Genomic DNA, 15,318 nt, shown 5'->3' with positions numbered 1-15,318 from the left:
AAGCTATTAGGTCTCAGGAACGTGATCGACCTAAAGAAATTCATAGGTAGTGAATGAATGCTGTAGGGAGGAGGTTGTTCTGTAACCTCTACACAGTGTGGCAGCTGTGCAGTCCCAGCTGTGTGTGATCTTCTTTCCCATTTCAGATCTCACTCATTCTTCCTCTTTCCTGTCCTCAAAAATTTCGACCTCTTCTTTCATACTAAAATTTTCCGTTATGGTTATCTTTACAGCATTAAGCTAATGAATGCTGTAGGGAGGAGGTTGTTATGTAACCTCTACACAGTGTGGCAGCTGTGCAGTCCCAGCTGTGTGAGATCTTCTTTCCCTTTTCAGGTCTCACTCACTCTTCATCTTTTCTATCCACCTAAAATTTCTAACTCTTCTTTACAGCATTAAACCAATGAATGCTGTAGGGAGGAGGTTGTTCTGTAACCTCTACACAGTGTGGCAGCTGTGCAGTCCCAGCTGTGCGAGATCTTCTTTCCTTTTCAGGTCTCACTCACTCTTCATCTTTCCTATCTACAAAAATTTCGACGTCTTCTTTCCAACACATTAAATTTTCCTGTATGGTTATCAATACAGCATTAAACCAATGAATGCTGTAGGGAGGAGGTTGTTCTGTAACCTCTACACAGTGTGGCAGCTGTGCAGTCCCAGCTGTGTGAGATCTTCTTTCCTTTTCAGGGCTCACTCACTCTTCATCTTTTCTATCCACCTAAAATTTCTAACTCTTCTTTACAGCATTAAACCAATGAATGCTGTAGGGAGGAGGTTGTTCTGTAACCTCTACACAGTGTGGCAGCTGTGCAGTCCCAGCTGTGTGAGATCTTCTTTCCCTTTCAGGTCTCACTCATTCTTCCTCTTTCCTATCTACAAAAATTTCGACCTTTTCTTTCCAAATACTAATATTTTCCGTTATGACTATCAAGCCATGAGTTATGTAACCATTCTATCTACCATTTAGTGAAGAAAAATACCTAATGTGACAAACCTAATAGTGACAAACAATAGAGAAGTATGACGTAATTAAGATATGAAATGTATTTGAGTAACAATTATGTATAGTACCCTGGTAATGTAGTAACTACAAAGTGTTGTTGTATTGGAAATGGTCCACCAACAGTAATTTAAAAAGATATATGAATTCATGTACAAGCAGGATCTGAAGTGGTAGTGAAACCTAGTGTATGCGTTAGAGCTAACTAAGAAATAGTAAAAGAGATTGCTTAGTGTTAGGAAAAATATGCAGATAAGTTGTAAGATTACACTCACCTAGTGTAGCAAGGAAAGGCAGTGTAATAGAATTGAGCAGTGTTTGTGGTTGAGACGTGAAGGACACGTCCCTGAAGTATTTATAAGGTTGGAGCTGACCATTATTTTAGTGTAGTGTGTGACAGGATACACCTACACATATTGAGGTTATGAGTTGGAGGCGTGAATGCGACCATAGGTACCCTTATGTTAGATGAGACAGAGCAGCTCATGGTGTCCTATAGGTTTAAGGAATTTAGCATTACGCTCGTCCATATTTACTTGATGCACTTTAGTGGTAGGTCTGAGAGAGACTACCGGAGGTTTTAGCGTCCGATCGAGTGGAAATGGATTGCCACGTGAGCAAACTAATCAGCTGCAATACACTATGAATATGAAATAAATGTGCTATCCTATGCTTTAAATATTAATAGAGTGAGTGTTAAATAAGTACATACACTAGCAAAATAAATAAATAACATACTGACAGATGTGAAACATTATTTTAGCTCAGCATAAATACACTTCAAAGTAAGTAAGTAAGTACCTAATTGCAGATGTGGAACTGACAACAGTAGAGGACCAATAAGTGGATTTAGTAGTCAACTAAACGTAGTGTGTTTTGAACACTCACAACTGTACTATTACCAAAAGTTACTCACATGTACAAAGAAGCTGACAAAACAATCACTAATCACACTCATACTATCTCTAAGAATAAAGTAATCAAAGATGAGTCAGTTAAGTAAATAAAATGCAGATTTGTCAGGAATGTACCGAGCATTGGTTCAGTGTTCCGGCCCAGAAATAATAAATTCAGATTAAATATGATTTATGATTGTATGCCTTAGGAGCATAAATTTTCTCTAATACATGACTAAAGGCGTTTTGAGCCATTTGTTTACCGATTTTATTACAGTTAAGTAACCACGAGAGTAAAATTGAAAAAGTTCTGTTAACTTTCTTCCAGCAAAATATTGAAGGATAAAATGTATATATCCCCATTTCATTGCGACCCACCCATAGATATTAAGTGAACAGAGTCTGAGGCACTCTTTTTGTTGGTTCTACAGGACAAACCAGATAATGGCAGCCTGGTAGCTGCGTGAAAGCGTGGAGTGACTTGGACACAACTCACAGTGACCCCTCCCCTTTCCCCCATGTAATTTAGAGTGATCGTGAAGGACGCACACCATAGCAACTTCCCCTCCTCTACCCTTGTGATGGAAGTGTAGGACGCCAGCCAAAGCGGCTACAACCACGTGTGTAAAAATTATTGGTGAACTTTTCTTTCAGGTTTAGAAAAGACTGCTAAGAGATAATCATCTGTTTATGTGTCATGTTATTTTCTTTGAATTTGTGTATGTAAAAATGTATTTAATGGATCTAAGATTTTCATAATTTTTCAATTTGTATGTGTTTGTTTGTCTAAGGCAATATGTATGCCAAAATATTTCATTGACTTTGCTTAAAATTTTGAGTAATGACATTGTTTAAAAGGCAGTGAACATGCCTACAATTTAAATAATTAATGTAGGTAATCAGTTTTCTTTAATGTTTCTACAGGTTTATATTTCAATTTTGATTTCTCATAGGGAGTTAAACTGTACTCTTGCTTCCCTTTTTGTAATTAAATTTTTCTTTCATTCATTAACATTCATAAACAAAAAACTTAAGTAGAGGGTGATGTAGGGAAGCAGCCTACTCACGCTGTAGTAAATTCACATCAGTTTCCATTGTGTGCCAGCCAGTCTGCTGTAACTAGCTCTGACGTCATAAATGTTGCGCAATACTTTAAAAAATCAAGCAAATGACCTAAAACTTTTGTAGCAGGTCAGGAATAATACTAAATTAATGTGTGTTAAATATCAGTTCGATAACTTCAGTCATTTTCGAGATTTGGACGTTTTTCTAAAAAAATCATTGGCGCAACAGAAAAGAGCTAGAGACTTCAAAATTTATATTTAGATTCATCTTTCATAATGATTTAATAAAAACAGTACTTTGGATTTCACAAATTAAGATTTTAGTGGAAATTCATGATTTTGTGGTTTTCGTCTCAAAACTGAAGGAAGCAAGATAGATTAAGTAGGTTAATAAATAAGGCTAGGATGTTTAGATTTAAATAGGTTGGAGGTCCGCTATGACTATGAAGATGTGAAAAGTTTCTTTTGAATACCTATAAAATTATAGCGATAGCGGATCTCAAAAGGGCCAGTTCAGAGCTCATCTACTGCGTGCAGTGTAATTTAATTATTTCTCTCGCCCAAAATATTTAACTTAGCCACGTCAAAATTTTATTATCAATACTTACCTGCGTGCTGAATGCACGTTTAAATTAAGAGCTTCTTCGGCCATCAGCAAAAGAAGCTATAAATTATTATGTAACTTGAAGTGGTGCGTTACTAGCCCAGCGGCTAGTCGAGAGAGCCGAAAAGATCAGGCGTTCCCTTCGCCGTCCGCACCGCGGGTTTATATATAAGGATGCTGCGCGAGGAAAAAAGGCCCCAGTTCTCTCCAAGCGCTGAATGACACGCCATCTGTGTCGGGAGCCGCATCGCATCAGTGTCACTGCTACAAACAGCCTCGGGTGCCGTATTAAGTTACTAGAGATACGCGGAACCATTAAAACATTTTATGTGAAGTGTTAATTCTGGAATGATTTTCATTATCTAGCTTCAGTTTGCGTATTGTCGTATTTTCACGTGCCGTCGCGGGACAGACATTCTACCAAATATTTAGCGTGGCGTTTGATGAAGTATTTTCATCAAATTATGGCGAGCATTCTTTTAACATTTAATTCGGACATTTATAGTTGCATCAGCGCATTAGACTCTGAACTGCTCTGTTAGTTAGGTTGTAGGGATACTTGTGTTTTTTTTATCAGTGAATTTCAGAATATATTCAACTATTTTGGAAAACCGTTTTTGATTAGAAATCCTGGACAATCTCCTAATTCCTCAGAGCTATAAGCTGCAGCTATAAGGGTATCTCAATTGAAGTGGGCACTAGGATCTCTAATTACTGGCTCCATGTTTTATTAAATCACTTTCTGGGTGCCAAGAAGTAAATAGAGAGCCAGTGTTGAGAACGGCGAAAGACAGCATTAACAACATTCTAAAAGCCAGAAACTGATTCAACATGCAAGCGTTTATCCAGCAATCAGATTTAATAATTGTTTTTACAAAATCATCCGCCGCCCCACATATGGTGCATCGGCCGGGAAATGTTACAACATTCAAACAAGGATACAACAGTAAATGTTTCAAACTTATCCGCCGCCCCACAATGCCGAAGTCCTGCTGTTCATTCAACAAGTGCCCGTTCTTTCCATTCATTATGGAAATGCCTCTTAGTTTACTAGAGAATCCAGATATTCGTATGGAAAGACCCCTTCTCCGTCACAAGTTGAAACTCTTGAAACTCTACATCATCGAGATAAGTGGCTCCCTTTGCTAAGAATATCTCCAGGACGCGTTGGTTCAGCAAATTTCTAAAGAGACGTGAGCATGAACCGTTGTGAATCCAGGAAGCGGCATGTATTTGTGAACGGTGTCAGCAATGACACTGATCTCATCATCCTACTACCCAGACTCGTCAAAGTGCTGAACTAGAAAGTGGGCATCATGCTCACTGAAATTGTGGAAAAGATGGCTGTGTGCTGTGGCAGTTGGTACTTAAGGTTACACGGGTTGTCAGCTGCACTCTGGGACTTCCCCGTTACGTGGCAACAGTCTCTACAGGGAGCTTCCTCACATCTGTCTACACAAAGTCCCCAGGTATAACGATCAGCTGCCTGCTTGTACAGTGCATCATTCTCCTTCACGTTGGTCATGAGGACGTTTTCACTATAAATGTTATAAACATCCCGTACAAGACTTTCAAGCTTAGTGAGCAACCATCTCGCACTATCCCCTTGACATAAGATTTTAATTTTAGTGCACAGAACTTGATGGCTAGCCACATATCGTATGCATCATTTTGTGGCAGTGATATGGGAGGCAGAGGCACCACGTTCACACTGTACCACAGGAGCTAGGAGGCGCTCTAAATCGACGTAAACGACGAAGGGACAGAAGTGTTGGTGGGAGGCATTCTTAAACTTCGAGAACCGTTTATCCTTGATAAGCATTTCCACACCTATTGTTTCCTGGCTCTAGCAGTCAATCAAGTGTCTTTCAAGATACATGCTCTTGGCAAACGAGACATCCACAGCAAAAATGTCTTGCACCTTTTTTGTTTTCATTTCAGAGGAACGTAGGTGGGACATGCATTTGATCCAAACGCTGTGTTGCTTATCGCCTTCAGAGATTAGCAGCAGGTCTACACTTTTTTGATGTTTCTTGGTTAATATGGACAAGAAGAGGGGACCACCTAATTTACGCTCGACTTCTTTGTCGATGTACCACACAGCGTGTTAATGTTTGTCTTCTTCTTATGGCTTTCCTACATTCGGGTCATAAACGAGAAATTAGAACGTCAGTGGACATCTGGTGTTTGTTGTGTATCTGTATGCCCTGTTTTTTTAGGGTAATTTCTATCGCTAGCGAGAAGCAACCATGGAAATCAATTTAAATTCCTCTCATCAAGATTCTGGGCATTAGGACATGCTTTTTTTTTAGCAATGTATACTTTTGAACGGAGATGTAACTGGACCCCACAATAAGTTGATCAAAATCTTATGAACATAAATCAAGGCAGGGTATACAGCTGAGTGTCTTACAGGACTCCCTTTCCTGCACCTCAGAAAAGTGACTCAGTATGACCGCTCTGGTATCGACTCACCCCATGATGTCACGACAGCTCTCCCCCTAACTTGGACAATGCCCTTCCCCTCAACGACACGTCCAACTCCTAATAACTCTGCACACAAGAAGGAGAAAGAGACGCAGTTGATAAGTATCTAAGGAAGGAGAAATAAAAATCCGTATTCGTATAATAATAATAATAAATTCTGAGTACTTACACGTAAAACTGTTGTTGTGTTCATTACTGGAATACACTTCCAGCAACTCATCATCAGTGGGCATGTTTGTCATTAAGGGCATATCCAGCATGGGATCTAGAGGAGGTGTATGACGTCGGCAGGGGAATGTGTCTGAAAGAATACGGACAAACCCAAACGAAAACACAGGTGCAAAAGAACTAGTAGCTGGTGGTCGCGTCAAAACAGCGGTAATCGCATTGAGAACATCTACAAACTAGAGCACCTCAAAAATGACAAACAAAACATTTAATACTTTAGAATACTCACATATCTGCCTCTGAACAATAGAAGTCGTTCCCCAGAGATCATCATCATCGTCATCATCATTATCAGGTGCTGGGTTCAGATCCCACAGCGAGTAACGCCTGCTCACACCTAGAAAAGAAGAAGTAGAACCCATAAGAATCACTTACACTACTAGCCATTAAAATTGCTACTCCAAGAAGAAATGCAGATGATAAACGGGTATTCATTGGATAAATATATTATTCTAGAACTGCCAGTGATTACATTTTCATGGAATTTCGGTGCATAGATCTTGAGAAATTAGTACCCAGAACAACCACGTCGCCGTAATAACGGCCTTGATACGTTTGGGAATTGAGTCAAACAGAGCTTTGATGGCGTGTACAGGTACAGCTGCCCATGCAGCCTCAACACGACACCACAGTTCATCAAGAGTAGTGACTGACGTATTGTGACGAGCCAGTTGCTCGGCCCCATTGACCAGACATTTTTAATTGGTGAGAGATCTGGAGAATGTGCTGGCCAGCGCAGCAGTCGAACATTTTCTGTATCCAGAAAGGCCCGTACAGGACCTGCAACATACGGTCAGGAATTGTCCTTCTGAAATGTAGGATTTCGCAGGGATCGAATGAAGGTAGAGCCACGGGTCGTAAGACATCTGCAATGTAACGTCCACTGTTCAAAGTGTCATCAATGCGAACGAGAGGTGACCGAGACGTGTAACCAATGGCACCTCATACCATCACTCCGGGTGATACGCCAGTATGGCGATGACGAATACACGCTTCCAATGTGCGTTCACCGCGATGTTGGCAAACACGTATGCGACCATCATGGTGCTGTAAACAGAACCTGGATTCATCCGATAAAATGACGTTTTGCCATTCGTGCTCCCAGGTTCGTCGTTAAGTACACCATAGCAGGCGCTCCTGTCTGTGATGCAGCGTCAAGGGTAACCGCAGCCACAGTCTCCAAGCTGATAGTCCATGCTGCTGCAAACGTCGTCGAACTGTTCGTGCAGATGGTTGTTGTATTGCAAACGTCCCCATCTGCTGACTCAGGGATCGGGACGTGGCTGCACAATGCGTTACAGCCGTGCGGATAAGATGCCTGTCATCTCGACTGCTAGTGATACGAGGCCGTCGGGATCCAGCACGGCGTTCCGTATTACCCTCCTGAACCCACCGATTCCATATTCTGCTAACAGTCATCGGATCTCTACCAAAGCGAGCAGAAATGTCGCGATACGATAAACCGCAATCGCGATACGCTACAATCCGACCTTTATCAAAGTCGGAAACGTGACGGTACGCATTTCTCCTGCTTACACGAGGCATCATATCAACGTTTCACCAGGCATCGCCGGTCAACTGCTGTTTGTGTATGAGAAATCAGTTGGAAACCTTCCTCATGTCAGCACGTTGTAGGTGTCGCCACCGGCGCCAACCTTGTGTGAATGCTCTGAAAAGCTAATCATTTGCATATCACAGCATCTTCTTCCTGTCGGTTAAATTCCGCGTCTGTAGCACGCCATCTTCGTGGTGTAGCTATTTTAATGGCCAGTACTGTATAAACAAAAACGCAATAGAAAATATGTATACTTGCTTTCATCCTCAGCCAAGGTGACCACGATGAATGACATCACAGCGTCGTCGGTAAACAGTGACAACAGTGCGGTGTCATCATTGTTGTCCAACGTGCGTGGCCATGACTGCAGTCACCATGGTCGTCACGCATACCGCACGAGCGCTTGACTCCGATATCAGGGCTGGCTGGCAGTCGGAGAGGGAGAAAGACTCGGGTCGCCCCCCGCAGGGCTGTTTACAAACCCCTTCGGCCACGCAGCGTGCGCTGATCAGCAATTCAAGTCGCAGTCCATCACGCTCCTTCTCTCCCCACTAACATTACTTACACATAGCGCACTGCGACAGTGCCCAGCGTGTTGGTACAGATTTGAACATGCCTCTCTCAACTTGCTACTACTCTCACTACTTACCAAGCGGGGACGCAAGGCAGCACAAACGGGTTTATTTCTCGTAAGAAGAAGAACTTCCACATATTAAACGAGTGGGATTGTGCTGTGACAGAAACGCACGAAATGGAATATGCTGGCTGCAAGTAGCTGCTGATCGGCTACTTTTGAGCGACACATTGCAGAAACTTGGGAAATCATCTCGACAGTTCTCCAAAAAGAGTGTAGATGTCACCTGGTAAATAAACGTAGCTGACAAAAGAACTGTAAAAAATGAGCCCGGGAGTATCTAAATAAATACAAAAATTTTATTAAGAAAATAATATTTGCACATATCTGCAACACAAGTAAATCCGTTTTTGAAACTTCCTGGCAGATCATATCAGCGCACACTCCGCTGCAGAGTGAAAATCTCATTCTGGAAATCCGTTTTTCTCTCCACCACCGTACACTTGCCTAAGGTGTCTGACTGACATACAGTTGAATGATTCCAAATTCAGGATGGCAGTGTTCTTGAAAATTTCCCACATTCTTGCCACCACCTCACGACCTTTGACGTGCATGACGCTCTCTCTGTGATCACAGTTTCGGAGTGACGTCAGCATATCCTCACAGGTCATTCCTGTATCGTGGCGGCTACTGCGATAGTGGGATCGAGTCAATCACGCTACTGTCTTCCAAGACATGTCACACTTTATTGTTCTGAGCAGCTGGGCAGAAGTGACAACTGTGTAGAAACTTGTCGAAACACATGAAGCGGCCGCACTCGTCGTGGAGGCCTCGCCCGTGAGCAACAATGTTGTCCCAGAGGCAGGCAGCTTGGACCCTGGCAAGCAGGTCTTCAGCTGCATCTACAGGTGTTTCGTACACCTACATCTTGGCATAACCTCAGAGAATGAAGTCGAGCGTTGTAAGATCCAGCGATCCCATGGCCATCAGAGAAGACCCCCCCTATCCAGTACTACAATGAGTGTGAGTATTCTTCAGGTGCTTGGTGCTTGCAAACATTAACATCAAAGTGGAATGATCTTGGATAATGTCCTAAAATACCTTGACTGAGAATCTTTGCTGTTGGCCTCCGATATGGGTGGCGTGGGTGTTGTCCTCATTCTAGATCTGCCTGTTTGGCTTTTGAAAACAACATCGCGGATGAATCAGGCCTCATCCGCAAACAATACGAACTGTATGAAGTTGGAAAGTACAGCTCTGTGAACGATACTGGATTGACACAAGCAGACATAGGGCTCAAAATCCGTTCGTCGCAGTGCTTGCACATTTCATCTTTGATTACTCATTGTGCACTGTACACAGCAACACACCTCACCATGAACACGACACAAGCTATCTGATGCAATGGACAGCTGACAGCAGGGTCAGTGGTGTGCTTGCGGCACAGGTTAATGCGCCACTGAGATGCTTGAGTGTTACGAGCCTAGTTGTGCACAGTAGGTCCGTTTGGTGGTCAGGTGTCTACACTGTTTATCAGCTGCTACTGTTCGAGTGCACAACGGACACCCGAGATCTTTGCCAGAGTGTGAAGAACTGCAGGCATCATTGCAATACATGCATTCATTCAGACTGACAGTCGTTACTTTGAAGAATTGCTGTGAGCTGCATTGTTGTTAGGTGGTGTATGCTGTGTATGTCCTTAACACAATAAATATGCACTTTCGAGTATTGGTTCCCTAACTCAATATAATCTATTGTGTAACTACCGTCACCTGTTTCAGTGTGACCCAAAAGGATTGGGGACCCCACGTACAGAGAACAAGAGCAGTTCTGTCCCACTTCTCTCAGACTCTCCCGACGGCACCCATGTCTGTGGTGAGCACTCACCTTCCACAACAACATACTGGGTGATGCTAGGGTAGATAGAAGAAAGGAAAACAGAATGGGCAAGTGCTACAGGGACTCACGCACTAAGGGTTCTGTACAAACTCCCCGTCCTGGGAATCGAGATTCCCAATGATTTTTGCCTGTTATCGAGACTCTGTAACTTTACTGGCAAGACACTGCTCCCAGCAATACCAAGATCGGTCCAGAAATTCTTCGTTATTTCCTCAGCCCAGCCCAAACAAACAAGAACAAGCAAGCAGAGGACTTTAGTTTACATATGTAGGGAGAGAAGATTTAATAACATATTTCCGTTTACGTACTAAATCATGAATACAACATACATTTTATGTTTGGATGCAGTAATGTTCGTATGTTATACTTTCAACAGGTCATGAATACAATGTATGTCCAAATCGAAAACGACATTTTTATGTGATATAATGACAAATTAACAAGTTTCAGATTTTTTGCTCTACTTGTACCGGAAAACTTAGTTGTTGCCAAATCTCACGATTCCAAGTCAATGGAGAGCACCCTATAGGTTTCGATGACTGAGTTTTCGATTATCAAAACACGAGACATAAACGGCCGTATCTGTTGACTGGAGTCAGTTATAAGCTTACAGATTTTACGCCGCCAAGGATCCGTATACCTTTGTATGTGACATAATTTGAACATGATACCCACAACGTATCCAGAGAAAAAGATTCCTAACAGATGGACAGACAAATAGACAGACTGATAAAAAATAATACGAAAAGTATTTTCTAGAGTTATATAGTTACCAATTATGGATTTTAAGATTTTTTTCATTTATTTGCACTGTGAAATCTGGCTTTTTTCAAAATGTCATGATTCTAAATCAACAGGAAGCACCATATTGATTTTATGAGTGATGTTTCGAGTATCAAAATATATAATTTAAATGGCCGTATCTTTATTGCATTGACTTAGAAGCTTAAGATTTTTACAACGCCAAAGTAACATAGACCTTAATATGTGACACAAATGTGAATTTCGTACCCGAAAATGGTCCAGAAAAAATGATCTTAACACTCGGACAGTCAATACATTCCTTCAAATCTGCAATATTCGAGACGTGTTCAGATACAGACGACATTGTGTTAGATAACGAGCAACAAACGCAAATTTTCGGCAAAAGCGATCAGCCAGGCAACAGACAAACGCTACAAAATTGACAAATGTCAGTTTGACTCAAAATTTCCTGTGTGTACAATTAACTCAGATAACGTTTCAGATATGGAGCGGCGGATGTCTATCGTTGCGTTTGTAGAAGGTCATAACATGTGTTCAGGTTTGTCACAGCGTTGGTAACGAGTAGGATTTTGACGGATTTGTCAACAGTCTGGCCATTCTATTTTCGAAAATCGTTCAAAAGTTTGAATAGAATCTCGTCAGAGTTGCAGCTACGCCATGTGGCTTTACACGTAGGAACTCGACGCTGCTGGCAGCTCCAGAACATTTCAGTTGGATACATCGTCACGGGAGTATACATTCATACATTCAGACGTCTGTAATGTCAACTACCAAGAAATATCTGCACCTCTCTTATCGGATGTCACAGTTTGAGAAATGTATTTATTTAATAAAACCCCACTAGGCATCTGCTGTGAATTAATGTTTTTATGCCTGCACAAAACTGAATGTACTACACTCACGCGCTGGCAGTAATTTCAGTGTAATGTAATAGTGCTACATGTAACTGTATACTAAGACAGGCTGCTGCTTGTGGATGTTATGAAAGTAATTTCAACTATTTTCTGTGTGTCTCAGGGTAACCACGCAAGTGATCAGCAACTCCACGGTTGGATTAAGGACATGGAACGTGTGAAAGACATGCTGCGCACGAAATTAACCGGATGTGTACAGGACTTGCAATTAGCCAGCAAACAGGCGGAGCACTACGAGGTGGAAGAAGACAAGGACCACCCAGGGCACTTGATACTCAGGTATAGACCTGTGTACACTCAAATGTCTGTCGCACTCACTATGGTTTATTGGAGTTTATCTCACTTTTATCCATTAAAGTATTCATTACAGTTATAGAAAACACAGGGATCATGTAATTCAAAATGGAGTAAAGAACTAGCACTAAGAGACAGTAGTGAAGGACATGGTTACAGAAACTCGTGATTTACAAAGTTTTTTGACTCCGCTTAGCCTTCGATTTTTTGATTCGTATTGTGTCTTAAAATGTGCCACGTATTACGTAACAGACCAGCGGAGAAAACTGACACAAAAAACGATGCTACTGCATTTACTAGAGAAAGCATTGATGGTTACAGACACTTCCGAAGTTTTCATAATTTGTGGAAACAATGATGTGGAACCTGACACGAAAAGTGAGCGTGTTCTCGTCTTATTCGGGACCAAAAAAAAAAATCACTTCGGGAGAAATTACGGAAATACCGTGTAGTTGCGACTCTAGTCCAGATACTGGCATCCAGTCGGTGAGGGAAAGAGGCCACAAGTCATGTTCATCTCAATAGATGGGGGAAAAATCTAAGCAGCGATGAGGGAAGATGGGAAGACGTCAGCAGAGGGCAGGAAGCGGATAGCCATCGTTCTTATATTTTGTCCTGTGGTTGGTGTGTTTAAATCAGTCCGTAGTATAGAGCGTAAATAGTGGAGGTTGCGAGCGGGAGGAAAGCGGAATAGTCTGTCGAGTGTTTGACATTGGGGCCGTGGAATGGAGTGTTGTAGGAGATATGTTGGCACTATGGAGGGTGACCAGGTGGCCTCCTATGTGGGAATGGGCAAGCTCCCAGCAGGCACCCCAGGTCTTGTGGCGGTGTTGTTGGACTCTTTCAGGTGGCTTATTGTGGGATAGCTATGGAGGTGGAGAACATGGATTAGGATGGACAATTAGACTCAGTCGTGATTGCTATCAATAGGATGAAAGACTTCTGCAGTTATATCTGAAGATGTCGGTAGGGGAGCTACTTTGGGATGAGTGTGTCTGGGAAATGGACTAGGTCTTTTGAAACGAAGGTGATCATCCGACATCTACAGTTAAGTTCATCATGGGAACTGATGTGGGTAAACAGCTGTGGAGAGGCAGTGGTCAGTGTGAGGAACGAAATTATGTGCTATAGGGTTTCTCGGACGGAGACAGGCAGTAGGACAGATCACGGTCAGGGTGGTAAAATACACACTCAGGATAAAGTATTATGCAGGATGATTGAACATGACTTGTAGCCAACTGGAGCTGTTTTTGAGGAACGGTATTGTTACTCCACAATGTTTATTGTGTGGGGATTTTTGGTTTGCTACTCCACATCTGTCATCAGAACTGTGAGTGGGTTACCGGTTCACTGTGTACGGACACATGCAGATAGTGTGACGGGATAAAACTATCGATATTGTGTCAGGCAGTGGGAATGAAGGTAACAGTGGTTGGGAAGGTGAACTGAAAATCGGAGATGGGTAGATTTCAAGACAGGGGTGCACTACACAAAGGAAGCAGCTGATCGGATAGCAGAGTACTTGTGGAGTGCACGTGGGGGGTTTCAGGGTGGCCAGTAGTTTGAGGTACTCTCATGAACACTCGCCAGTTGGTACACATTTAGGGAAATCAGATAGCTTTCAGAGTAAAGTCAGTTCGACTCTGAAACTTTTATCAGTCAACTGTCGAAGTATTTGTAACATAGTTCCCAAATTTGCTCTCCTCCATGAACGCTCTCAGTCTCAAATTATTCTTGATTTGAGAGCTGGCTAAGACCCAAAGTAAAAAAAACTCTGAGATATTTAGCGAGTCTTGGAATGTTTATCGGAAAGACATATTCGACGCCGTAGGAGGGGAAGCGTTCATTGCAGTTGACAAAAAATATTCTCTTTACTGAGGTTGAATATGAGTGCAATAGTGAAGTTACGTGGTCGCACATAACAGGACTAGGTGAAACCATATCAGTTGTTGGATGCTTTTACCACCCACCCGACTCCGCTGGGACAGATGTGGAGCCATTCAAAGAATCAGCATTGCATAAATATCCAGATCACGCGACACTAGCTGGCGGTGACCTTAACCTACCGAGTATAGGCTGGGACGTCTATGGATTCACTGCAGGTCGTGCTGACAGACAGTCTTGTGAAGGACTTTGGAACACGTTTTCCGAAAACTGTGTTGAGCAGCTAGTTCATCAGCCAGCACAAACAGGCAGGACCTTATCGATGGCGTCAGCATAGAGATGGGGATTAGTGATGGTGATTTCATCATAGCGACTATGGTTACGAAAGTCAGTAAATCAGTCAAGAACGCTAGGAGAGTTGATATGCAGTTGTCAGCGTCTCACTTAGACAGTAAAATACAATCATTTAATTCCAGAATTATCGTCATAGAGGAATTATGGCTAAAGTTTAAAGAGATTGTAAATCGTGATCCGGAAAAGTATGCACCTACTAAGTGGATCAAGGGCGGAAAAGACTCATCGTGCTTTAATAACAAAATTCGGAAAAGGCTGAGGAACGAAAGGCTGTTACATTCTCGGTTCAAAAGAGAACGCCCAAATGAGGACAGCAAGGTTTGTAGAGATTCGTGCGTCTGTGAAAAGATCTGTGCGCAAATCATACAACAGGTACCACCGGAGAACCGGAAAAAGTTTTGGTCCTCTGCAAAATCGTTAAGCGGATCTAACGCTTCCATTACAGTCACACGTTGACCAGTCTGCTTTGGCGCTAGAATATTCCAAAAGGAAGGCCGAAGTTAAAAATTCCTCGTTTAAGAAATCGTTCACGCAGGAGAATGGTACAAACGTGCCGTCGTTTGACCATCGCACAGAGTCCCGTATGGAAACCATAGTAATGAGTACCGCTGGCGTAGAGAAACGGCTGAAACAGCTGAAAATAAATAAGTGGCAATGCCTAGGTGGAATGCCAGTTTGGTTTTACTAAGAGTAGTGTACGGCATTGGCCCCTTACTTAGTTTGCATTTACCGCGAATCTTGCGATCAGCGCTAAGAACCAAGCGAATGGAAAAAAGTGCAAGTGAAGAAAGGTAAAAGAA

The 15,318-nt window shown here is 42.3% G+C and overlaps 1 protein-coding gene across 1 annotated transcript in view; it reads left to right on the top strand.

Moving 5' to 3' along the window:
- The window catches only part of LOC126443275 (uncharacterized), a 69,356-nt gene that overhangs the window by 35,127 nt on the left and 18,911 nt on the right, over positions 1–15,318 (top strand). The window contains exon 4 of the mRNA XM_050090892.1: positions 12,090–12,265. Within this exon, the coding sequence (XP_049946849.1) occupies positions 12,090–12,265 (176 nt within the window). The remainder of the gene's footprint in view (positions 1–12,089; positions 12,266–15,318) is intronic.

Source organism: Schistocerca serialis, unplaced genomic scaffold (genome assembly GCF_023864345.2).
Source record: "Schistocerca serialis cubense isolate TAMUIC-IGC-003099 unplaced genomic scaffold, iqSchSeri2.2 HiC_scaffold_1430, whole genome shotgun sequence".
Taxonomy (NCBI): domain Eukaryota; kingdom Metazoa; phylum Arthropoda; class Insecta; order Orthoptera; family Acrididae; genus Schistocerca; species Schistocerca serialis.
Note: the sequence above shows the minus strand (reverse complement) of the source record. Positions and strands in the feature narration are given on the sequence as shown.